Here is a 24,802-nt window from a genome sequence, read left to right on the forward strand (position 1 = left end):
TGCTTGACTACTAGCCAAAAGCTTGGTGGTTCGAACCCACACAGCAGTGCCTTGGAAGATAGGTCTGTCAATCTGCCTCTGAAAGGTACCAGCCTTGAAAATCCTATGAAACACAATCAAGGGAGAAGAGCACAAGTGGAATGTGAGACCTTACCCAGAGAAGCAGTGATATCAGATATGAAGGCAGAGATGGAGACTCTAGATTCGTGGGAAGTAAGGGACTAAGAGACTTGCAGAATGTGCCCTTGGGTGGTGTAAATTATTATATATGCCTGAGTGTTAAAAAAAAAAAAAAAAAGAACCAAAGTGAATAGAAATTATAATCGTTCTAACGAAACAAGGTGTATGATTTGTTGAATGTAAAACTGATGATCTGCCCTACAAACTTTCACTCAATCCACAAAAAAAACCTTAAGAAAAAAAAAGTTTATCCTTAAAAAAAAAAAATTATATGAAACAAGTTAAAAAAACAAAACTAAACAAAAGAATACAGCCCTAGAAAACACCTTTCCAGATTTTAAATTATTCAGTGTCCCCTTGTTCTGTTCAAACAACTGCTTCTTGATTCTATGTACTGGTTCAGCACACTGAAGTGTTCTGGAGTGCTCAATCTTCACAATGTTATCCATAGCTTGTCATGATCCACACAGTCAAAAAGCCTTTGCATAGTCAATAATGTACAAGTAAACATCTATCTGATAAAAAAAAAATCTTACGAAATTTTGTAAGGAGTTGTAAGGAGCTCTGGTAGCATAGTGGTTATAAGTCAGGCTGCAAACCTCAAAGTCAGCAGCTCAAAATTACCGGCCGTTGTACAGGAGAAAGATGAGGCTTTCTGCTCCCGTAAAGATTTACAGCCTCAGAAACCCTATGCAGGGTCTCTATGAGTCAGAACTGATTCCATGGCACACCACCACCACCATGGAACAAGTTGTGCTCTGTACACACAGAGTCACCATGGTAACTAATAATCCTATGAGATGATAGTCATTCCCCATGATAGGGGAAACTGAGGCTGGGGGTGTGTGTAAATCACTTCCCCAAAGTCGTCTGTCCGTGGGTCTGTGCCATCATCATCTTCGCCACTAATTGTGAGGTCAGGCAAGGATCTTTCTCCTTGTCCTACAGATAGGGAAACCATGGTCCAAGGGTGCCTCATTGCCCAGTCCTCCTCTCTCCCCCACCTACATCAAGCACCTCTACAGAGGTCTAGCACCCTCTAGGGTGTACTGCAGGCCCTGAGATTTGGGGGTGAGGCTGGGTGCGGTGCTCATCTTAGAGGAAGCAAAGAGGCTACCACCAGTGAAAGAAGAAGTGCTGTGGGGATGGGGGCATGGGATGAGGAGAGCTCAGAAGTAAAGGAAGCGTGTGGGTAAGGGGTGAACAGATCAGAGAAGTGATGTGGGTGTGAGGTTGCTGCGGGGAGCAGAGCAAAGCCTGCTCTAACTTCCTGTTCTTCCTACACACAGCAGTTTGACTGCTGGGACAGAAGGAGCAGCTCCTCCTCAGGTCAGTGCTCTGTCTTCCACAGGCCCACCCGGGTACTGGACTTCCCCTGCCCAGGCCTGTCTGGTGATCCCAGGAGAAGCAGGAAAACTGCGGAGGGGGAGAGGGGACCCACCATCATTCCCTTCACCAAGTCTTACCCCTCTTCCTCTCTCCACACACACACACACACACACACACACACACACACACACACACACATACACACACACAGGGAATTCAGCTCCTAGGTTTGTGCAGTTTGTTTTTGAAAGTAGCAGCTGATAACGAGGAGTGGTTAAGAGATTAGGCGTTGGGTTCTGCTTTTAGTTACTGTGTGTGACCTGTGCATGGGCTAGTCCAGGACCATCTGCCTGGGGCAGGTGGCAGAAGGGTGGCTGCTGTGTGCGGAATTTGAGACAGAGTCTGAGTTTGGTGAATCTGAGCAGGCAGGGGTTTTCCTCCCAGAGCGAGTGTGTCCCAGGAATGGGCCGGGCTCCATCATAGACTCTCGGTTGGGTCTTATTTTCTTTATCTGTGAATGGGCGAAGAATAACACCTCTCTCAAGGAGTCCTGGGAGCGTAGTGGATTCTAATCACAGACCAGCAGTTGGAACCTACCAGTCTTTCCTCAGGAGAAAGGAGGCTTTCTGTTCCGGTAAAGAGTAACCCTACCGCTATGAGTCAGAACCGATTTGGAGGCATGTAACCAGCACCTCTCTCAGGACTTTCCTGCAGAACCCACAGGTTCACTTGTCACTGAGGTCATGCTGAAGTTAGAGGTTGGAGCGCCATGATGTGCTTAATAGCGTTGGCTGTTTGCTGGGGGACTGCACTTAGATTCAGTACTGTCTGGGACTTTGCATACTACTTAGATTCCCTGGAGTATGGGTTGTGCTAAGAGTTGTTTGAGTCTCTCTCTCTGGAAATAGGTCTTCCTGGCCTCTTTTTCCAGAGGAGAAATTGGGACACATAGTAATGTCACGCAATTCAGGCACTAGTTTTTAAATTCATACCTTTCAAATGTCTCTGTACTGAGCTCCACCTGTCTTCTTGTCCTTTCTATTGGACCAAAATGGGCCTTGCTTATCCACACAGCATCTCAGTGAACCACCCTCAGATGGGAGATTTTAGTGTGGAGCAGGGAGAGCACTGGGCTGAGGGGAGTCTAAATCTCTTGAGCCCCATTTGCCCACTGGCCTGCTGGAGACAGTCAAACTAATTTGCTTTGTGCTGTATTCAATGTCCCCGCTGACAGTTGGAGCTATCTTGGAAGTCAGAGAGGGAATCCCTGTTTCCGGGAGGGCCCCACATAATGACTTTTAGGCTGGGAACTGTGATGACCGAGGTGCATGGTGACCTCTCTGAGGGGTAGGGAGAGATGCTGAAGGTGCTAAGCAGAAGCAAAATTGGTGGTTTGGTTCTGGGAAAAGGGTAGCAACTACAGCTTCTATTTGGGGTGACTAGAAGAGAGTCACTTCTGCTTTGGCCTTAATTTCCCCAGTTGAGTGGTCAGGTCAACCTTCTCTACTCTCTGTGCCTCCCCAGTGTGTCCAGAGGGCCTGGGGATACAGCATCAGGGCCCAGATCCTGGAGGTCAAAGATGAATCCCTGTTTGGGTCTCAGTTTCCATGTTCATGCAGTGAGAAGGCAAATTTCTGTGACTCCAAAGTTTCTGTTATCTTAAACACACACAGAGAGTATTATTGTGTTAGGAAAATGGGTGAAGACTGTGTGTGTGAAAGAAACATAGGAGAATTACTTTATCATGTTGGAGCAGGGAAGGACTTTCTAGGTATAACTCAAATCTCAGAAGCCAAATGAGAAAATACTGATGATTACATACATTTTTTTTTATTATATACAAATTTTTAAAATTAAAAAAAAAATTCTATATGGCAAAAAAAGACCATATACAGTGTTAAAAGGCAAATGAGAAACAGGAAATATATTTGCAACTCATATAACAGATAAATAGCTGATTTCCCTATTGCATAATGAGGTTCTCCAAGTTGATAAGAAAGTCTTATCCAGTATTAAAATAGGCAAATGATGGACTTGCGCAGATGGGAGAGGATGCAGGCCTGGCTACCCTAGAAAGGACACTAAAGACTGGCTACAAATTGAAGTTTATCCCTACGATGCTTAACATGCAGCTATGTAGGGCTGTGAACCTTAAGGTCAGCGGTTTGAAACTACCAGCTGCTCTGCGGGAGAAAGATGAGGCTTTCTACTCCCGTAAGGATTTACACCCTCGGAAACCCTGTACAGGGTCTCTGTGGGTCGGAACCGACTCGATGGCACTTAACAACAACAACATGTAGGAGAAAGAAGGTGCCCTGGAGGCTTTGTCACAGAAAGCTCTATAGGAGGTATGTGCACAGGACAAAAGCTAAGTGCCTAACAGCATATAGGATTGTTGCTGTGGTTAAGCGCCCTTGAGTCAGTTCTGCCTCATAGGAACCGTAAGCACAACAGAACGGAACACTGTGCAGTCCTGAGCCATCCTCAAAATCATTGTTAAGCTTGACCCCATTGCTGCTGCTACTTACTGTGCCGTTCTGTCTCGTCAGGGGTCTTCCTCTTTTTCACTGACCCTCCACTTTACCAAGTATGATATCCTTTCTCCAGGGACTGGTCCCTACTGATAATATGTCCACAGTTTTGTTGTTAAGTGCTGTCAAGTTGGTTCCGACTCACAGCAACCATATATAGGGTTTCCAAGGAGCGGCTGGTGGATTTGAACTGCCCACCTTGTGGTTCAAACTGATCTTGCAGTCCAGTGCTTATCCATCCATATCCGTGTCTGAAGTATGAGGGAAGAAATTTCGCCAACCTGGCTTTTAAAGAGCAATCTTGTACTTCTTCCAACACAGATTTGTTTGATCTTCTCACAAGCCATGGGACTTTTAATATTCTTCTCCAACACCTTTTTTTTTTGCTACTGCCTTAAATTCCTGTGAATTTTTTGGTCACTTTCTCCCTCACAACACTGGGAAAATTAGCTTTCTTGCTCTTCTTTCTCCTTCTCCATCTTCTCAATATGTTTTTTGTTTTAATTTTCTAAAGCCAAGTTTATAGAAGTATCATTTCATACAATAAAACTAATACTTTTGAAGAGTTGTCTGATGCATTTTGACAAATATATGCAGTCATGTATACCTGTATATTAAAATCAAGATTCGGAACATTTCTATCACGCTGAACAATTGCCTCTTGCCCTTTGACAATTATGCATCCTTGAAACTTCATCTGTTCTTTGTCCTTAGAGATTTAACTTTTCTAGACAGTCAGGAGTCCTGGTGTGCTGCTGCCGCATAATGCAAAGTCAATTTGAACTGCAAGGTGGGCAGTTCAAACCCACCAGCTGCTCTTCAGAAATCCTATGCAAGGTCACTAAAAAGGGAAAAGAAGAATTTTTCCTCCTTTTTAGTATGGGTTCTTTTTCTTACTCTTTTACAATAATGGTCTTATGTAGTATTTCTCCTTTTGTGACTGACTAATTTCACTCAACATAATGCCCTCAAGGTTCATCCATGTTATGTGGTAGCTTACAGCTTCCTTATTGTTCTTCAAGGTAGCATAATATTCCATTGTGTGTATGTACCACAGTTTGTTTATCCATTCTTCAACTGATGGGCACTTAGGGCACTTAGTTGGAAATGACTTCATGGCACTGAACAACAACAGACAGCTATATGCCAGTTCCTATTAAGTCTCTAGTCACGGTGATCTCTTGTGTGTCAGAGTAGAACTGTGCTTCATGGGGTTTCAATGACTGATTTTTCAGTGGATGACCCGGTCTTGCTTCTGAAACATCTCTGGGTAGACTCAAATCTCTAACCTTTAGCAACGGAAGCAACTGAGTGTGTCAACCACTTCTACCCCCATATGCACATATACGTGGAATCATATATTATGTAGTCTGTTTTCTTTTACTTGATTGTTGTAAAGTGCTGTCAATTTGGTTCTGACTTACGAATTTCCTAGGAGCAGCTGGTGGGTTTGAACTGCTAACCTAGAGGATACCAGTCCAGTGTGGATCCTACAGCGCCACACCAGGATTCCAGTGTGTCTTCCACTTTAGTATAATGATTTTGAGGGTCATTCATATTGTTGCCCATATCAGGAATTGATTCTTTTTGTTATTGAATACAATTTCATTGTTTGGACATACCACAGGCTTTTATGATCCTACACCACTTGATGGATATTTGTATAGTTTCTAGTTTTTGGCTGTTGTAAATAAAATTACTATGAATACAAGGGAGCTTATAAAAGTTTGTGGGGAAAATTCCATTGTCTTTTTAAAAATGTTTTATTGTGAATTATGTGATAGTTTACATGGGAGAACATTGGCTTTACATTCATCCTGTCGTATATCGTTTCATTGCCGTGGTTACAATACCCTCCATGCATCATCAGCCAACCAAAGGGTACACCCTGCAAGCCTGCCCCTCGGTCATCAGCACACAACCCCTCTCCCTCTCTGGGTCTAGAGTCCCCAGCCGCTCCATCTCTCCATGTCATCATTTCTGCCTCCATCTCTGGTGTCACTATTTCTCTGGGTAGGGTTCCACACTCTGCTCTTCTCCCTTGATGGTACCAGGGACCTCCACTCCTGGACTGCAAAGTCAACCACTCCCATCCCTTTGCTACAAAACATCTACCTTGACATTTCCAACCCTCACAGTCAGTCCTGATAGCAATTATTCACTATTGTACCACAAGAGTCCTATCCCCATCTCCTTTCATCAGCCCCACACAAACAGATTGGATACTACTCAGTGAAGATTCTACCTTTCTCTGCACCCTCTGGATCTAGGCTCCCTCTTGAAAGCTTGTAAGCCAGTCACTTCTTGCCTTTGTAGGCCCCCCAACCCCCATTCTGGGTAGCCAATGTCCAAGTTGCCCATCCGTGTCTACCCTGTGTATCAAGGGGGTGGGAATGTAGAGATTTGTTCCCTCTTTTGAGCTACTGCATCCATAGGTGTAGGTCAAGTTCATCAGATTGTATCAGATTACTGTTATTTTCCTTTTCTTTCTTCTTCAGTTGAGTTCTGATTATCCTGTCATTGAAGCCAGGTCAAGTGGGTATTAGCTGCAAGTGTGGGTGTTCTTATGCACACGCCCTCTCTTATCAGCTGGACGCTTCACTCTCCACTCTAGTCCTCTGTGGCTATGTCACTGCCTCTGAGCCCAGGAGTTCCCAGGTCTTGCCACACTGCTGGCCAACCAGGTATCCACCTGGATTCACAGGAGTTTACTGAACATAGTAGGACTTAGCTTGCAGCTTCATTGCTGTTTTTCCCTCACTTCCCCTTCTTGGTGACCAATGTGGTCACCAGTCAGAGCGCATGTCTGCTCGTGTATTATCCTTTTGTCTTAGTCTTGGAAGGGGGTTTGCCCTGAGGGGACCCTGACCACTTGCCTTGATGTCTCCTGGGTGAACAACTTGTTTGTTTTTGTAGTAGTTGTTGTTCGGACAGCCATTATTTAAAAAAAATTTTCTTGTCAGTCTTTCTTTAAAGAAGTATCTTCTGTTCTTCTAGGCACTCCAGGCTGGTCTGCTTGTCCTTTCAAGTGGAGATTTCCCACCTCTGAAGATTCTGGATGGGGTTCAGATCTTATGCAATGCAGAGGCTCCACAGGAAGCCTCCTTTACTGGGCACGTTGTAGCCCCATTTTAGGTATTCCAATCAGTTACAGGCAGAAGACGGACTTACAAGCTTTCTATGGTGATATTTCTGGCTAGCCCTTTCTCTTCTCCTCAAGTATCTATTTTACAATGGTAGGCAAGGAAAACCAAGATTCAAAAGACAGCCAAGCATCTTAACCTTATTTTCCCCCTTTTACCCATTCAAACCATGCCTCAACCCCTGTATCCTAGATCCCTGTTGTTTCAGGGTTGTGCATACATCATTATTTACCTCTGTCCTACTTAGCCCATGCAAAGTTCTTCCATTCCTCCCCCTTCTTGTGTATTGGCCCCATCCCCAGCACCCAAACTATCCTGTTTCTATTCCCTACCCTGTGTTCCACCTTGCCCTCCCTCCTCTCACCCCACCCCCACCTCCTGGTAACCAGCAAAGAATTTTTTTTTTTATCCTTTTAGTGTGGGTTCTTTTTCTTAGTCTTTTACAATGGCGGTCCTATGCAGTATTTCTTCTTTTGTGACTGACTAATTTCACTCAACATAATGTCTTCAAGGTTCATCCATGTTATGTGGTAGCTTACAGCTTCCTTGTTGTTCTTCAAGATAGCATAGTATTCCATTGTGTGTATGTACCACAGTTTGTCTATCCATTCTTCAGTTGATGGACACTTAGGCTGTCTCCATCTTTTTGCTATTGTAAATAGTGCTGCTATCTATGAACATTGGTGTGCATATATCTTCTTGGATTGTGGCTCTTTTTTCTTGTGGGTAAATACCACGTAGAGGAATTGCTGGATCATAAGGTATTATTATTTCCAACCTTCTGAGGAAGCGCCATATTTCTTTCCAGAGAGTTTGGACCATTTTGCAGTCCCACCAGCAATGCAGGAACATCCCAGTCTCTCCACATCCTCGCCAGCATTTATTGTCCTCTACTTCTTTGATCTTTGCTGTTATTGCTGGTGTGAGATGATATCTCTTTGTTGTTTTGATTTGCATCTCTCTGATGGCTAGTGATCATGAACATTTCTTCATATGTTTGTTGGCTGCCCGGTTCTCCTCCTTGGTGAAGTGTCTGTTCATGTCCTGTAACCATTTTTTAATTGGGTAATTTGTCTTTTTCTTGTAGAGGTATTGTAGTTTCCTATATATTTTAGAAATTAGTCCCTTGTCTGATGTCGTTGCAAAAGATTTTTTTCCCATTCTGTGGGTTCCATTTTTACTCCTTTGGTGAAGTCTTTTGATGCATATAAGTTTTTAATTTTTAGCATGTCTCAATCATCTATTTTGTCTACTTTTGTTTGTGTAGTTTTCAAAATGTTTGGTAGTCTGTGTATGCCCTGAATTAGAGCCCTCACATTTGTCCCTATTTTCTCATTGATGGCCTTCATAATTCTGGGATTCACATTTAGGTCTCTAATTCATGTTGAGTTAGTTTTGTATAAGGCGTGAGGTGAAGGTCTTGTTTCAATCTTTTGCATATAGCTTTCCAGTTCTGCCAGCACCATCTGTTGAAGAGACTATCACCTCCCCATGTGATATATTTAGGCACTTTGTCGAATATCAGTTGGCTGTATGTGGATGGGTTGATTTCTGGATTCTTGATTCTGTTCCATTGATCAATCTATCTTTCATTGTACCAGTACCAAGCTGTTTTGACCACTGTAGCCATGTAATAAAATTTGAAATTAGGGAATGAGAGGTTTCCAACTTACTCATCTTCCTAAGCAGTGGTTTGCTTATCCTGGGTCTCTTTCCTTTCCATATAAAGTTTGTAATAGTTTTTTCCATCTCTTTAAAGAATGTTGTTGGAATCTGGACTGGGATTGCATTATATGTGTAAATTGCTTTGGGCAGTATCGACGTTTTCACAGTATTAAGTCTTCCTATCCAGGATCATGGTACATACTTCCATTTTTGTAGGTGCTCTTTTGATTTCTTGCAGTAGTGTTTTGTAGTTTTCTTTGTATAGGTCCTTTGTTTCTCTGGTTACATTTATTCCTAGATATTTCATCCTTTGGCAGCTATTGTAAATGGTATTGCTTTCCTAATGTCCTTTTCAGCACTGTTGTTATTGGTATAGAGGAATCCAACTGATTTTTGTGTATTGATCTTATACCCTGCCACTTTGCTGAATCTTCCAATGAGGTCTAATAGGTTTTTTACTGAGTCTTTTGGGTTTTCCTATGTATAGGATCATATAGTCTGCAAATAGAGAGAGTTTTACTTCCTCTTTGCCAATTTGGATGCCTTTAATTTCCCTGTCTTGCCATATAGCTCTTGCTAAGACTTCCAGCACAATATTTGAACATGAGTGGTGACAAAGGGCATCCTTGTCTGGTTCCTGTTCACAGAGGGAAGGCTTTTGTCAAATGCCTTTTCTGCATCAGTCTATATGATCATGTGGTTCTTTTATTTCTTCTTATTTATATAGTGGATTATGTTGATTGTTTTTCTAATGTTGAACTATCTTTGCATCCCTGATATGAATCCCAGTTGATCATGGTGTATTATTTTTTCGATGTGCTGCTGGATTCTGTTGGCTAGGATTTTGTTGAGAATTTTTGCATCTATATTCATGAGGGATACTGATCTATAATTTTGTTTCTTAGTGACGTCCTTCCCTGGTTTTGATATGAGGGTTATGCTTGCTTCATAAAATGTATTAGGAAGTTTTCCATTCTCTTCTATATTCTGGAATAATTTGAGTAGAACTGGTGACAGCTCTTCCCTGAATGTTTGGTAGAACTCACCAGTGAAGCCATCTGGGCCCGGACTTCTTTTGGTTGGGAGTTTTTTTGATGACCTGATCAATTTCTTCTTTTGATTTGGGCCTGTTCAGGTTTTCTACTTCACTGTGTAAGTTTAGGTAAGTCGTGTTTTCCTAAAAATGTATCCATCTCTTCTAAGTTTTCAAATTTCTTGGAGGACAACTTTTCATAGTATTCTGTTATTATCCTTTTGATTTCCTTTGGTTCCATTGTGACCTCTCTCATGTGGTTACTAATGCGTGCTGTTTGTGTCTTCTCCCTCTTTTCTTTTATTAGGTTTGCCAATGGTTTGTCAATTTATCACTCCTTTCAAAGAACTAGCCTCTTGTCCTTTTGATTCTTTCTACAGTTTTTCTGTTTTCTGTCTCATTTACTTCTGCTCTAATCTTAATTATTTCTTTTCTTTTGGTGACTGTAGATTCCCTCTGTTGGTCTGTTTCTAATTGTTGTAGATGCCGTGTTAATGTGTTAATTTTAGTGCTTTTTTCCTTTTGGATATGTGCATTTATTGCAATAAATTATCCTCTTAGCACCACTTTTTCCCTGTCCCAAAGATTTTGGTATGTTGTGTTTTTGTTCTTGTTTGTTTCTAGGAAATTTGTGAATTCATGTTTAATTTCTTCTACTGCTCAGTTGCTTTTCAGCAGGGTGTTATTCAGTTTCCATGTATTTGTCTTTATTTCCTTGGTCTTCCTATTGTTGATTTCTAATTTGATAGCATTGTGGTCTGAGAAGATGCTTTGTAATATTTTGATATTTATAAATTTATGGAGGTTTGTTTTGTGGCCTAACACATGGTCTATTCTGAAAAATGTTCTATGTACACTGGAAAAGAATGTGTATTATGCTGTTGTTGGGATGAATGCTCTGTATACATCTATGAGGTCCAGTTGCCTGATAGCGTTGTTTAGTTCTTCTGTGTCTTTGTCAAGTTTCTTTCTGGTTGTTCTATCCATTTTTTAAAGTGGTGTATTAAAATCGCCCACTATTATTGTAAATTTGTCTATTACTTTCTTCAAATCTATTAGAGTTTGCTTTATATATATTTGGAGCTCTTTCATTGGGAGCATAGATATTTATTATGGTTATGTCATCTTGTTCAATTGTCCCTTAAAATCATGAGATAATGTCCATCATTTTCTATTATGCTGGTTTTTGCCTTAAAGTTTATTTTGTCAGAGATTAGTACTGACACTCCTGCTTATTTTTTGTTACAATTAGCTTGGTATATTTTTTTCCATCCTTTGACTTTTAATGTTTTTGTCTCTGTGTGTAAGATGTGTCCCTTGCAGACAGCATATTGAAGGATCTTGTTTTCTTATCCGTTCTGCCACCCTTTGTCTCTTAACTGGTGCATTTAATCCGTTTACATTCAATGTAATTATCAATAAGTATGAATTAATTGCTGCCATTATATTTGTTTTTTTGTGGTGTTTCTGCTTTCTTTGTTCTGCATGTCCTCCTACGCTGAGTTCATGGCTTTTGTGCTGTTTTTTTGTGAGTTTCCTCGTAGTTTTAATGTTTCCATGTTCTGCTTTTATTTTCATTTTCTTGGTATGTTGTGAAGTATTAATTTTTTTTGTTCTGCATGTCCTCCTGTGCTGAGTTCATGGTTTTTGTGTTGTTTTTTGTGAGTTTCCTCGTAGTTTTAATGTTTCCATGTTCTGCTTGTATTTTCATTTTCTTGGTATGTTGTGAAGTGTTAATTTTCTTTGAGGTTACCTTGTATTCCATTAACTTTCCTCTCCATTTAGTGCAGTCTATTTTATCCTGTAATCTACCTGACCTTCTCACCTCTGGATCTCTCTTCCTATGTGCTCACCTTATTTCACATTGTAATTGTTTTGATCATAGACTGACCTCCCAGAATCTCTGAGTTTGTTCTTATAGTTTTGTTCTGTTCTCAACTATTCCGTCTGTCAATTTAGTTTTGGGAGGTTCTGCCATGTATGTTGATCTCTGGTTGTTGTCTGTTCTTGTTGGTTCTCAGTCCACAGCACTCTCTTTAGGATGTTGTTTAGTGCAGGGTTGGCTTTGGCAAAATCCCTTAGCTTCTGTTTATCCTGTAATGTTTTGATTATACTGTCATATTTGATTGATAGCTTTGCTGGATAAAGGATTCTTGATTGGCAGATTTTTTCTTTCAGGGTATTATATATGTCTCCCCATTGCCTTCTTGCCTTCATGGTTTCTGCTGAGAGATCTGAGCTTAATCCGACTTGCTTGCCTTGTATGCAATGCTTCTCTTTTCCTAGCTACTTTCAGGATTATCTCCTTATCTTTGATTTTGGAAAGCTTGATTATTACATGTCTTGGTGATTTTCTTTGGGGTCTATCCTTCCTGGGGTTCGTTGAGCTTCTTGAATGCTGATCTTTTCACTTTCCAGAATGTTAGAGAAATTTTCTTCCAGCAGTTCTTCAACTATCTCTTCTGTGGACTTGTGTGATTCTTCCTGTTCTGGAATGCCAATAATTCTTCAGTTTATTCTTCTTCATGTTGTCCAACATGAATCTTAGACCTTCTTTGGATTTTTTTGTCCTTTTTTCTGCTTAGTAGTACTGCTCTTCTACCTTAGTAGTATTGAGAGATTTGTCTTCCAACTCACTAGTTCTGCCTTCCATCTCTTCAATTCTACTCCTTTGCCCTTTCAGTGTATTATCTATTTCTGATATTTTATTATTAATCATTTGGACCTCTTTCTGTAGGTTTTTAATTGTTTCCAATGCTGTATCTATTTTATCTGATTGTTCCTGTAGTGCTTTTCTGACTTCTTCCTTAATTTTCTCAACTCCATTGTAAAGTATTTTAAAACATTTTATAATAATTTTTATGTTCCTTCTCAGGCATTTCCAAGGCCTGCCCCTGCTTCCAGAATGGAGTCCAGGTCTACCTCTAGGTCATTTGTCTCTGACATTTTATCTTGTTTCTGGATGTGTACTGATATGGTCATCTGTTTTTGCTTCTTGGACGTGTTTAGTGTTTAGCTGTGGCCTTAATACTTAATTGAGTGTGTGTTTTTGGTATATTTTATGCTTTCTAATTGCCTCCAGGTAGATGTGATCAGGGGGTGGACTTCCCTTTTCACTCTTCTTATTACTTAGCTCAGAGTAACTTTCATAGGTGTTGTCTGCCTTCCTGGTGTATGGCAGTTGTTATTGGTTCTTGCCTGGATTGTGGGGTTTTATAGAGTGTGATTGTAGCTTGATTATATGGCAGCAATTTCTGTCTCTTATTGGGTAATATAGGGAGAGAAAGAGCCCCCTAAAGGTAAAAGGAGGAATAAAAAAAAAATAATAACAAAAACAGTAACAGCAAAACCCCCAAAACAGAGTGGCTATTATAATTTATAATCACAGAAAAGGGAGAGGAGAGACAGAAGAAAAGAAAATCTGTAGTCTAATATGAGTATGACTTTAATGTCCTCTTTCAAGCTTCTTGCCTTCAAGGATGCCTGATGAAATTCAGGATGCCACTATTGGTTGTTAGGCTGTACCTCCGAATTTAATTTTCAGCCTGTTTTGTTTTTAAGTTCTCTCCCTCTCCACACCCCCTGTTCTGGCCTTTTCCTTGTTAATAAAGAGTTCAGGGCTGGCTGTGGCCATTTTGCACTGCGGGTTTTAAGCAGGGACTGGCTTTTTAAGTGACCCCTGTTCTGGCCTTTTTCCTATTAATAAACAGCTTAGGGGTCGGCTGTGGTTGTTGTGAGCTGCTGCTTTTAGGTGTGGACTGGTCTTTTGACCGCTGAGAGGATCTATGTACATGCATGGTAGAGGAACCCTCCAGTGGTGGGGGTGGGGAATGTCCACTCGTTCAGGCACCCCCTCTAGTCACCAAAATGGAGGTGCACAGACAGTTAGAGGCCAATGAACAGATACCAAAAAAAAAAAAAAAAAAAAAAAAAAAAAAAAAAAAAAAAAAAAAAAAAAATCAGAATAAAAGAAAATCAAACAAAGTATATTGTCTACCTTTGCTCCGAGGTTCCCGCAGCGTTAGTCTGTGGCAGGTCTGCTCTCCATTTCTTTTAATTCCATTTTTCTCCCCATGAATTTTTTGAAACCCCTTTGTATCTGCATACACTGTGTGGACATAAATTTTTCATTTTTCTTAGATAAATAACAAGAAGTTGAATTGCTGGTGTTATGCTCATAAGTATATTTATGTTTAACTTTAGAAGAAAGTGTCAACTGTTTTCAAAGTGGCTTTCCTGTTTTGCATACCTTCCAGTAATGTATTAGAGTTTCAGTTTCAAAATTAGCCATTGAAAGCCCCATAGAGCACAGTTCTCCTCTGCCACACACCCTCAACAATGTTGGATCTTGTCAATCATTTTAGTTTTAAGCATTTTAGGTGTATTGTCATATCTCATTGTGCTTTTTATTGCATTTCCCTAATAACTAATGCTTTTGAGCATCTTCTCATGTGTGTTTTTGTGTATTTCTATTCACTGTCATTGCAGTGACTGTTCAAATTGTTTCCCATTTTAAAATTGGATTTCTTGTCCTATTTAATGATAAGCTATTTACATAGTCTAGATAGAATTCCTTTATCAGATACAGTGAAGCCTATAAAAGTTGGAAGCTGTGTAAGGCAAAAACTTGGCAGAGAAGAAAAATGAAAATATTTTCCACAAATAGTGAGCAATAGAAAAATAAAACTGCATCTTTCTTTGCAAGACCTGGAAAACAAGGCCATCCTGTTGCATTCTGGCTCTCACAGGCCTCTCTGTATATTTGCAAATATTTCCTCTCTGTGTGGCTTGTTTCTCATTCTCTTCTCAATGACCTTGTAAGAACACAAGTTTAAAATTTTGATGAAGCTCAATTATCAATTTTTTTTCTCTATGGATTGGGTTTTTGGTGGCATTTCTAAGAAATCTTTGCCTAACCCAAGGTTGGAAAGATTTTCCCTTTTGTTTTCTTTTGGGAGTTTTATAGTTTCCGGTTTTGATATTTGGATCTGTGATCCATTTTGAGTCAAATTTTGTTCCAGCTGTTGTTGTGTTTCCCTTTGAGCTATCTTTGTGGCTGGAGTTCCTGTCTTAGTCATTTGCTCTCATTTTGATGATGTTTCAGCGGATAGACATTAGTGTATTATATTAAAGCATAAGTTTATTAGTTCATTTTACAATCAAATTTAGCATCATCAGTGAGGGCCAGATCCTTGCCCAAAGTCGCACAAAACTGGACAGGGTTATGTGCCCTTTGCTCCCAAGCGTCCTCCTCCTGGGTGAGACCAGACCCCCGTAAAGACTGTGCCTGGAAGTGGGTGATGTTTCAGGCTGAGCTACTGAGGGCAGCCATTGCTCAGTGGCCAGGATTCTGGAGTCACAGAGATTTAGTTTCCTCATCTGTGGACTGTAGGTGTGTAAGCCCAAACCAAATCCACTGCTGTCAACTCCATGCCGACTCATAGAAACTCTAGATAGCATTTGTTGTTGTTAAGAGCCATCGAGTTGGTTCCGACTCATCGTGATCCTGTATAGGGTTTCTGAGGAGCAGATGGTGAGTTTGAAATGCTGCTCTTGTGGTCTAGTGTGTTTTACCACAATACCACACCAGGATTCCGTAGGGTTTGTGAGGCTGCAAATCTTTATGGGAACAGACAGCCTCATCTTACCCCTGTGGAGTAGCTGGTGGGTTTGAACCACTAACTTTGTGGTTAGCAGTCCAATGCTTAGCCCACAGCACCAGCTGTCTCCTTGGAAGTAGGTGTAGTGAGGATCAGCTACGATACCGCATGCCCTGCCTTCTGACATACCAGATACCCAGAAGTTAGAGGTTGCTTCTTTTAAAAAAACAACAACAACATTATGTTGACCAGAGATGGAGGCAGAGATGGGGAAATGGAGAGAGGGAGCAGCTGAGGACTCTAGATTCATAGAAAGGAGGGATTAAGAGCTGGTGGCCAGGAGGCAGACTTGCAGAATGTGCCCCTTGGTGGTTTAAATTATTATATATGCCTGTTGTTGTTGTTGTTAAGTGCTATCAAGTCGGTTCCAACCCATAGCGACTCTGTATAGGGTTTCCGAGGAGCAGCTAGTGAAATTGAACTGTGGACCTTGCAGTTCAAATGGCTTTGCAGTCTGGTGCATTAACCCACAGCGCCACACCAGGACTCCTATACATGCCTGAGTGTTTAAAAAAAAAGAGCGAAAATGAATAGAGAAAAATATTGTTAACTGGTGGTACATGGAGGGGATTGTAATCATTTTAATGAAACAAAATATATGGTTTGTTGAATGTAAAACTGATGATCTGCTCTTCACTCAATTCACGATAAACATTTATATATATATATATATATATATATATATATATAGAGAGAGAGAGAGAGAGAGAGAGAGAGAGAGAGTGTTGAAATTATATACAACAAAACACACATCTCAGCCATTTCTACAGGTACAAATCAGTAACACTGATTAGATTCTTTATGATTTACAGCAATTCTTGCTATCCTTGTCTAAACCATTCCACGACCACTAATGCCTCATGTGGAGGGAGCTCTTTTGCTGTAATGACAATGGTAAGCACTTTTTTTCTCAGGCAGGAAACTCAGGCACAGGGCATGGATCGCTGTGGGGTCCTCCTCCTCTACCTCTGCCTTGGGACTTCTCAGAATGGGAGAGCAGGTAAGGGACTCTCCTGCACTGGGTGAGTAGGGAGGTCCTAGTCCCGTCCCATGGCTACCTCAAACCAAAGGCTAGGACCCGGGGCCACACTGACCTCCTGAAGGGCAGTTCAGAGGCCAGGGGGCAGGGCAGTTGAGGTGGAGGGCTGACTCTCGCTGTTGGCAGAAACCTCAGATGAAGTCCAGACACAAATGGAGAAAATGGATGCATTAAGTAAGGGACATAAGGGACGAATGACGACTTCTCTTACTTGGTGAGTTGGATGTCCTTTCCTGTTGGTTTAGAGTCAGTCCTGCCCCCCACACCTTGAGTCAGTGGTCCAGGACTGGCCCAGTATAGACAGCTAACCCATAACATGGTTTATGGAAACCGGCTGTTGGCCTGGTGCTGGGCTCTGGCGGTGCAGGATAGATGTGCCCCTTTGAACTTATCTTCGTTTGTGTGTGTGTGTATGTGTGTGTGTGTGTGTGTGTGTGTGCCTGTGCTTTTTTCTGGGAAGGGGCTCCAAGATGCTGCCTGGGGTGTCCCAGGTCTGTGACTCCAAGGTCAAGCAATTCTAATGACTGACCAGGGTGAAGAACTTCAGCTGAAGAAGCACTTCATTCAGTAGAAGGGGTGGAGGAAGCAGTCAGGGAAGGCTTCCTGGAGGAGGTGATAACAATGATAGGAGTTCATAGCAAGAAGGAGATAGGCAGGATGGGGTGGTCATGGTGTGTTAGGTGGGGGGAACTATGTGTGCAAAGATGGGGTGGCAGGTGTATAATGTGCCCCTGAGACTGTCTACAGCCCTCTCTCAACTCCATCCCCCCCCACCCCCCCCACCCCCCATTTTGGAGTTTCCTTTCTCTAACCAGCCACAATATCAGCAAGCATATCCATGACCTGGAGGAGGTCCTGCTGAAAGCCAGCTTCAAGGGCAAAAACCTGACTCAGGAGACGTCTTCAGGCAACATCATGTCTCTGGCCTTCAAGCTGGACCATGACTTCACTGGTCTCCACCTGAACAGCACCATTCTAAAGCAGGACCCTCAGGTCAGGGAGGGCCAAGATGTGGCGTGGCCAGCTGTTTTTAGGCCTAGAAATCCTCCATGGGTTTGGACTCTTGCCCCTAGAATCCAGGTTCTACTCCGACTCACCTCCTCTGTAAAATGGGGTTGAGATTTCACATGTGAACTATGGGAATGGAAGGGTTTTGTGGCCCCTGGAGGGCAGTTTTGGTAGTGGGCGGGGCTCTGGGGGAGGTAGCAGTGGGCAGGTTGGAAAGTCTCGGCCTTTTAAGAAGCCGTGTGTAGTACCTGCTGGATGCCTGGCTTGTGTGGGACAGTAGGGTTTAGAGACAAAGGGCTAGAGGAGGGAAGTGGCAGGGGGACCAAATTAAAGACCTAGGATGGACGTTCCTGGCAGGGGCACTCCAGGTAGGGCAGGTTGAGAATCTCCATGGGGAGTGGGGACTCCAAGGTGAAGCCAGTTAGGGAGGCCTTGAAAGCCAGACTCAGCCTGTCCTTGACCCTCTCCAGGTCAGGCCTTCCCACTTCATGCACTTCCCAGGCGAGTTGCGAAGGAAGGCCTGCCCTACTTGCCACAGCGAGCTGCGTCTCATCTGCATCTACTTCTTTACCTCCTTCTTTTTCCAGGTCAGTGCCCATGGTGGGGCCTGGGAGGGCAGTACAAGTATCCTGACTTCTGGGTGGGGGACCAGCCCCAAAGGGGACAGCCTGGGCCCACCACTGTCCGTATCTGGGCTTCAATTTCCTCTCCAGTGTTACCAGAGTCGTAATCTGCAAATAATCTGCCATTATTGGAAACTTCCATGTGCCCATACTTGGGAGGGGCAGAAAAGAAGGTGACACAGACCTGCCCTTAGAAAGTTCTCTATCATAGCATTTAGAGTAGGACCTTAGAGACATAATGTTGGCTCAAGATAGGCTATAGTCATAGAAATACAAAGTGGTGGGCAAGTCAAGGTGTGGTGGTGGGGTTGTTCCCAAAGGAGAGTTCAGGAAGTGAGTGAAGTGGAAGGTACAAGACTAAAATGCATTAAGCATTTGGAAGGTGGAGTAAGGGTCCTGTGATGGGGGCAGAGTATGCAAAGACCCCAAGGCAAGCCTACGCTATACGGAAACGAGACATTCTTCCTCACTCCTCCTTCCAGAAGGAGGTGGTAGGGAAGGGGGCCCTCATACCTCATTTAGGATCTCCCTGTGTTCCCCACCCCCACCCCCCCGCCCTTAGTCAGCTCTTTTTTCCACTGCCCTTCTAGGATATCACCAATGCATCTCTGCTTAATAACTACGTCTTTGGGGCCCAGCTGGACCACTACCATGTGAGCAACCTCAGCGAGCCGATCAATATCAGCTTCTGGCACAACCAAAGCCTGGTACGTTCTCATCCCAATCTGCCTTTCTCTGGCTCTCTTGTTGAATGTTGGCTTGACCAAACCCAGACCTATGGAGCCATCTTGGAAACCAACTTACAATCACTGAAAGATTTTGAAGATTTAAAACTCGTTCACGTCTTGAATATTCTTGCCTAAGAAATAATCCTCACCGTCACTGAGAAAAAGAAGCTTTAACTCATTGCATGAGTCAGGATTCTTCCAGTTGCAAGTGGAAGAAAATCAAACTCAAAGTAACTTAAGCACAGAAGGTAATTTATTGGCTCAAGTAACTGAAGTGTCCAAGGATTGTCTAGCTTCAGGAATGGCTGGATCCAGGGACTGATTTGATGTCGTGTGGTTTACCTCTTTCTGTCTCACAGTAAGGCTTTCCTGCTTTGACTTTCCACTGCATGGCAATGTGGCTGATGGAGCACCCGACTTCTTTCCCTCCTTCCCAGCAGGCTGTTGCTTAGTAAACCAGGGTTCCAGAATGGAGCCCTGAATGTCTAGCTGGGTGACAGGACCATCCCTGATCTAGTCTTTGTGGCCAAGGGGATGGAATTTGTGAACTGACCAGACCCTCGAGGCACTGTAGGATAAACATTGGACTGCTAACCACAAGGTTGGCAGTTCAAACCCAGCAACAGCTCTGCAGGAGAAACATGGGACTTTTCTGTTTCCATGAGGATTGACAGCCTTGGAAAGCCTATATGGGATTGTCATGGGTCAAAGTTGACTCGATGGCAGTGGGCTTAATTTTTGGTCATTTTTGGCTTCCACAAATCCTGGACCCTGATCCACAGCCCCTCTCCTGCAGCCTTCTGACTGAACCCCACTTCTTCCTCAAGGAAAACCACAAGCTGACCTGTGTTTTCTGGAAGGAGGACAACAGCACTCATCACTGCGGGACCTGGAGCCCCGAGGGCTGCGACACAGAACAGCGGTCCCCTGACCAGGTGATTTGCCACTGCAACCACCTCAGCTATTTTGCTGTTCTCATGGTATGTTGGTGTGTGAATTGGGGGTGGGTGGGCATCAGAACTGCAAAGGAACCCACATTCAGGGCAGTGGTGCAAGGCAGAGTCAAGAGACAGAAAGTCACTATGAGTCAGAATCAACTCTATGGCACTTAATAATAATAAGAAGAAAGGAAACATGGGCTCATGTTTCCAAGAAGGCTGTAATTAAACTCCAAGCATGACTTGAGCCATGGGCTCAACCTGTATTGCCCAGGCACTGCTCTGTCTGTCCCTTAGCTGGTTTTGTGGTGTGGGCTTCACCATCAGGCAGGATCTCCCTGTGGGATGAGGGTCCTACTAGCTTTCAGTTTAGTGGAAAGAAATCATCACTCCCAATTCTGCCTGTCAAACTGGCCAGATTGAGCCCACCAGCCCGTCATGCAAGCAGGAAGAAATGGGGTCCAGTGTGCACAAAATGGGAGAGGTGATGGGGTTACCCATGCCAGTAGGAGAGAGGGAGTTCCCCCAGAAAATGGAGGATCTAGTAGAGACAGGGGAGATGGAGACCAGATGGGGACAGTCACCATGTCTGCTCTGGCCTTGTTCAAGCCAAGATCATAAATAAGGGAGGCTGAGAACTGAGGTCTTAGGGGAGCCCACTGATTGAGCCTGGGGAGGAGTTTCCATTCTTCTCCTGGGCCCCAGCCCTTGTTTTCCTGCCCACAGCAACTCACCTCAGCACCGCTCCCTCCTGAGTTGTTGGCGCCGCTCATATATATATCCTATGTGGGCTGCAGCATCTCCATAGTGAGCTCCTTACTCACCATTCTGCTGCACGTGTACACCAGGTATACGGTCTGCCCCCGCCCCACTGCTCCGCCTCGCCCCTCTTTCTGACTTGGGTTCCTGCCCCTTGTTGGCCTCAGAGTCCCTGCTATTGTGTGTCTGGGAGCCTAGGGGGTGGCCCTACTGGGTGTTGCCCCCAGGCCATGAAGAGCCATGAAGGGCCTTGGTCAACCGCAGAAAGCCCAGCGATTTTACGACACATATCCATATGAACCTGGATGTCTCCGTGCTGCTCCTGAATGTCACCTTCCTGCTGAGCTCTGTGCTGGCCATGCCCTCCAGACCCGAGTCAGCATGCATGATGCTGGCTGCCACCCTGCACTACACACTGCTAAGCTGCCTCACCTGGATGGCCATTGAAGGCTTCAACCTCTACCTTCTCCTTTTGCGTGTCTACAACATCTACATTCACCGATATGTACTCAAGCTCTGTGCAGTGGGCTGGGGTAAGCATGCATCCTATAGTTCCTGAGGATTTCAAGTGTGCAGGGCACCAACCTTCCTTCCTGTGGTCTTCTTTCTTTTCCTTCTCCTTCTCACTGTGATTATCATGACCAGCAGCTGCCATCCCTATCAACACTCCACCATTACTTCCTATGTTCCTAGTCTCATTACTATCACCACCATCATCATTACCTCTACCATTGCCTCTACCATTGCCTCTACCATCAACAACATCACTGTTACCCCCTCCATCTGTAACAGCACCGTCATCTTCACCATCACACTCTCACTATACCCACCACCACCTCCATCCTTGTCTTCACCACCACCATCTCCATCATCAGTACCTCATCATCCTTGTCTTCACCATCTCTTTCATGACAATCACCAGCACTGCCATCACCATCCCAGTTAGCTCTCTGCCACTGCTTCCCCACTATGTCCACTATTATTACCACAATCATTGTGCCCTAGAACCATCACTGACATCATCATGGGGCTTCCAAGACTGGACCACATGACAGGAACTGGGGGTTCAGAACAGTCTCCCTCCTTACCCAGTGGTATTCTGTCTTAGAAGTGCCAGGGACCAGGGTCAGCCCCTCTTTAGGGTTTCCTGCATCTCTGCCCTGCCCCTCAGGGGTCCCAGCCATCCCGGTGCTGTTCATCCTTGCTGTCAATAGATCAGCGTATGGACTTCATGAGATACCAATCTCTCAAAGCCAGGAAAACAGCACGGGCCTCCAGAACATATCCATGTGAGTATCTCCAGCTGCAGCAGACTCCCTGTCACTAGCCACAGGGCATGACACTCAGAAGCAGGCCACTCAGGCACTTCTGGGTGGGTTTGTATCACCAATCTTTGGGCAAGTAGTAGAGTACTTAATCATTTGTGTCAATTAGGGCATGCATTTAATTTTGTATTATTGTGAAAATTTCTGGCACTCAAACATAGACGAGATAAACCCCAAGGGCCACCACCACCAAGGACCATTGTAACCTCTTTCCTTTGTGGCTGAGGAAAGCTTGATATACTGAGGCCAACTCTGTGAGGGCATCTGTGTATTGGTCTGTCTAATCTTCACAACAAGGGGTAGGTCCTCTTGTCTGTCCTCTTTCATAGCTAGGGAAACAGAGGCACCGGCAACTTAAGAACCCTGCCCAGGGCGTCCCAGCCACTTGATGGTATGTGATCCCAGGTTGGCTGGCTCCAGAGCCCATTGCTCAGACATTGCCTCACACGACCCCCTTAGCAGAGCTAAGTGGACGATGCTCTGGGGGATGAGTGGAGGGGGGTTACTTCCTGTTACTGCCAAAGGTTTGGACTGGCTACTCAGAAGTGTGACTTGGGACCATCAGACAAGCACTGTATTGTATGATAAATGATACAGACAAAAGAATATAAATGATGCTCATCAGATAGGAAGCATGTTGTTGCTTGGGTGTTAGAGAGAGCCAATCCTGAAAACAAGCTTCTCCTCATACCACACCATCCTGAAAACAATCTTCCTCACTCCACACTGTCCTCTAGGAAACCATTCCCCTGATTTTGTGCATGGTATCCTTCTGCATTTTAAAAACGGTTAACTATTTTTAAACAACAACAACAACAAAAAAACCCACAATAGAACAAAGCCTTGAAAATAACTCAAATGCCCACTGATTGGACACTGATTCATAAATTGTGGCGGAGCCACCAGTAAAGTGTGATCTAGCAATGAAAATGAACAGTCCATGGCTACATTCATCTGATTGGAGGGATCCCCAGAAGAACGCTGTGGTTGCAATGGTAGTGTATCTTCCTGCCCAAATGACTCCATCTCTCAGGGCTTGAGTTTCCTATCTGTAGGATGGGAGAGATACTATTCCTGCCCCATAGTGTTGTCTTGGGGGTTGAATGAGATGATCCATACAAAGTATTCAGTATGATGTCTCACCCAGTAAAAGATGGCACCTGTCTTGAGAAGCAAAGGGCGTGAAGATAGCCAAGCTTTAGTGAGGGCTAGGAGTACTCTTTCCCTTGGCCATTGGTGAGATTTTCCTCTTGCTTTCTGTGCAACTCAGCCCACACACGGAAAGCACTCTCCCACCATGCTGTAAGTTGGCAGTGCTCACCAGAAGCAGCAGTGTGGGAACCTCCCCACCCACTAATGAGGGAGGAGAATGCTGGTCCAGTCTAGATGGGGAGGAGAGGGCCTGATGCACAAAGATGAGCTAAAAGGGGCAGTTTCCAGGAAAGGGGTCCTGTGATACAATGGAACGTTGTGCATTTGGGCTAGCCTTGGAAGGGGAGAAGATTAGACAGATGCAGAGAGGAGAGGAAGTTTTCAGGTGAGTAAAGATGTGGAGACGTGGGAGAGAGCCGTGTGGCTGGAGAGGAGGACACGGAGGGGAGACTGGAAGGGAGTGAGTTGGCAGGCAGATGGGTACTCTCATAGTGGCCTGGCTAGAAAGCTGTGTCCAGGACTATACCTAACACGAGGAAACAATAGGACCTGAATCGGGAGACCACATGGAGTTCACGAGGCGGTCCAGAGGCTGAGCCCAACCCTTCACCCCTCCCCTGCAGGTGCTGGGTGACGAACTCCACAGTGCACAGTGTTCTGGTCATGGGCTATGGTGGCTTCACATGTCTTTTCAACCTGGTGGTTCTGGTCTGGGCCCTGCTGGCCATTCGAAGGCTTCGGATGAAGAAGAAGGCGCCGGGCACCCGGCCCTGTAGGGACATCATCACTGTGCTGGGCCTCACCGTGCTGCTGGGCACCACCTGGGCCCTGGCCTTCTTTTCCTTTGGCATCTTCCTGCGGGCTCAGGTCTTCCTCTTCACCATCTTGAATTCCTTCTACGGTAGGACCTCTTTTCGTGTACAGGGGGTGGGACATTCACTGCTAAAGATTTCTAGCTGAGTGGGTGAGTGGGGGACTAACTCCAGCTAGAGATTAATCATGGGCTCGGGTCCCTGACATCAACTCTCAGTGGCCTTGTGTGACAGAGTTGGACACTGGGCTGTCATCTTCATGGAAGCAGACTGCGGGGTCTTTCTTCTGCAAAGCAGCTGCGTGGGTTAGAACCACTAACCTTCTGCTTAGCCTCTGAGAGCCCCCAGCCTGGAGGAGGCTGAGCTCTGCCCACCAACCTTTCCTTGCAGGCTTCTTCCTCTTCCTGTGGTTCTGCTTCCAGAGGTGCCGCTTGCCGGCACAGACGAGAACATCCAGTGAACCCTTAGGCTCCACCCAGATGACGCAGTAGTCCCGCTTCAACCCAGCCTGCTGACTGCCCCAAGACCCAGGGCTCCGACTCCCTGAGAAAGTAGCCCACCCTCTGCTGGATCACTGTGCCAAGAAGATGATCCTACCTCAGCTGTTCCCCCAGGGTTGAAAGAGGTGGGGCACTGCTCCTCCTGGGGGCAGGTCCAGCCCCTCCTGGGGGCAGGTCCAGCCCCTCCTGGGGGCAGGTCCAGCCCCTCCTGGGGGCACTGAACTTTGTCCTGGTGCCACGGGCTGCTGGCCTGGCCTATGGACAGAGCACTGCCCGGGAGGGAGTCAGGAGGCTCTGTTTCAGGGCCTGGCTGTGTCTCCTTCCAATACACATCGACTCTTGGTTTCTGTATCTGTCATGTAGGAGTGAATGGCACT

General features: G+C 44.5%; 1 protein-coding gene across 1 annotated transcript; it reads left to right on the top strand.

Annotated features, from left to right (window-relative positions):
- Positions 1-16,477: 16,477 nt before the first annotated feature.
- GPR114 (G protein-coupled receptor 114) lies at positions 16,478-24,416 on the top strand. The gene is made up of 10 exons (XM_006863621.1): positions 16,478-16,563; positions 17,396-17,573; positions 18,059-18,175; positions 18,802-18,918; positions 19,767-19,919; positions 20,604-20,725; positions 20,901-21,169; positions 21,808-21,925; positions 23,737-24,014; positions 24,316-24,416. Exons 1-10 carry the CDS (start codon positions 16,478-16,480, stop codon positions 24,414-24,416), a joined length of 1,539 nt encoding a protein of 512 aa, XP_006863683.1.
- Positions 24,417-24,802: the final 386 nt, after the last annotated feature.

The sequence above is a fragment of the Chrysochloris asiatica genome, unplaced genomic scaffold, assembly GCF_000296735.1.
Source record: "Chrysochloris asiatica unplaced genomic scaffold, ChrAsi1.0 scaffold00055, whole genome shotgun sequence".
Classification (NCBI taxonomy): domain Eukaryota; kingdom Metazoa; phylum Chordata; class Mammalia; order Afrosoricida; family Chrysochloridae; genus Chrysochloris; species Chrysochloris asiatica.

Coding starts and splice junctions, on each gene's coding strand:
- GPR114 (XM_006863621.1), top strand. CDS start 16,478: ATGGATCGCTGTGGGGTCCTCCTCCTCTACCTCTGCCTTGGGACTTCT. Junction 18,919..19,766: donor TCTGGCACAACCAAAGCCTG/GTACGTTCTCAT, acceptor TTCTTCCTCAAG/GAAAACCACAAGCTGACCTG. Junction 21,170..21,807: donor GCTCTGTGCAGTGGGCTGGG/GTAAGCATGCAT, acceptor CCTGCCCCTCAG/GGGTCCCAGCCATCCCGGTG.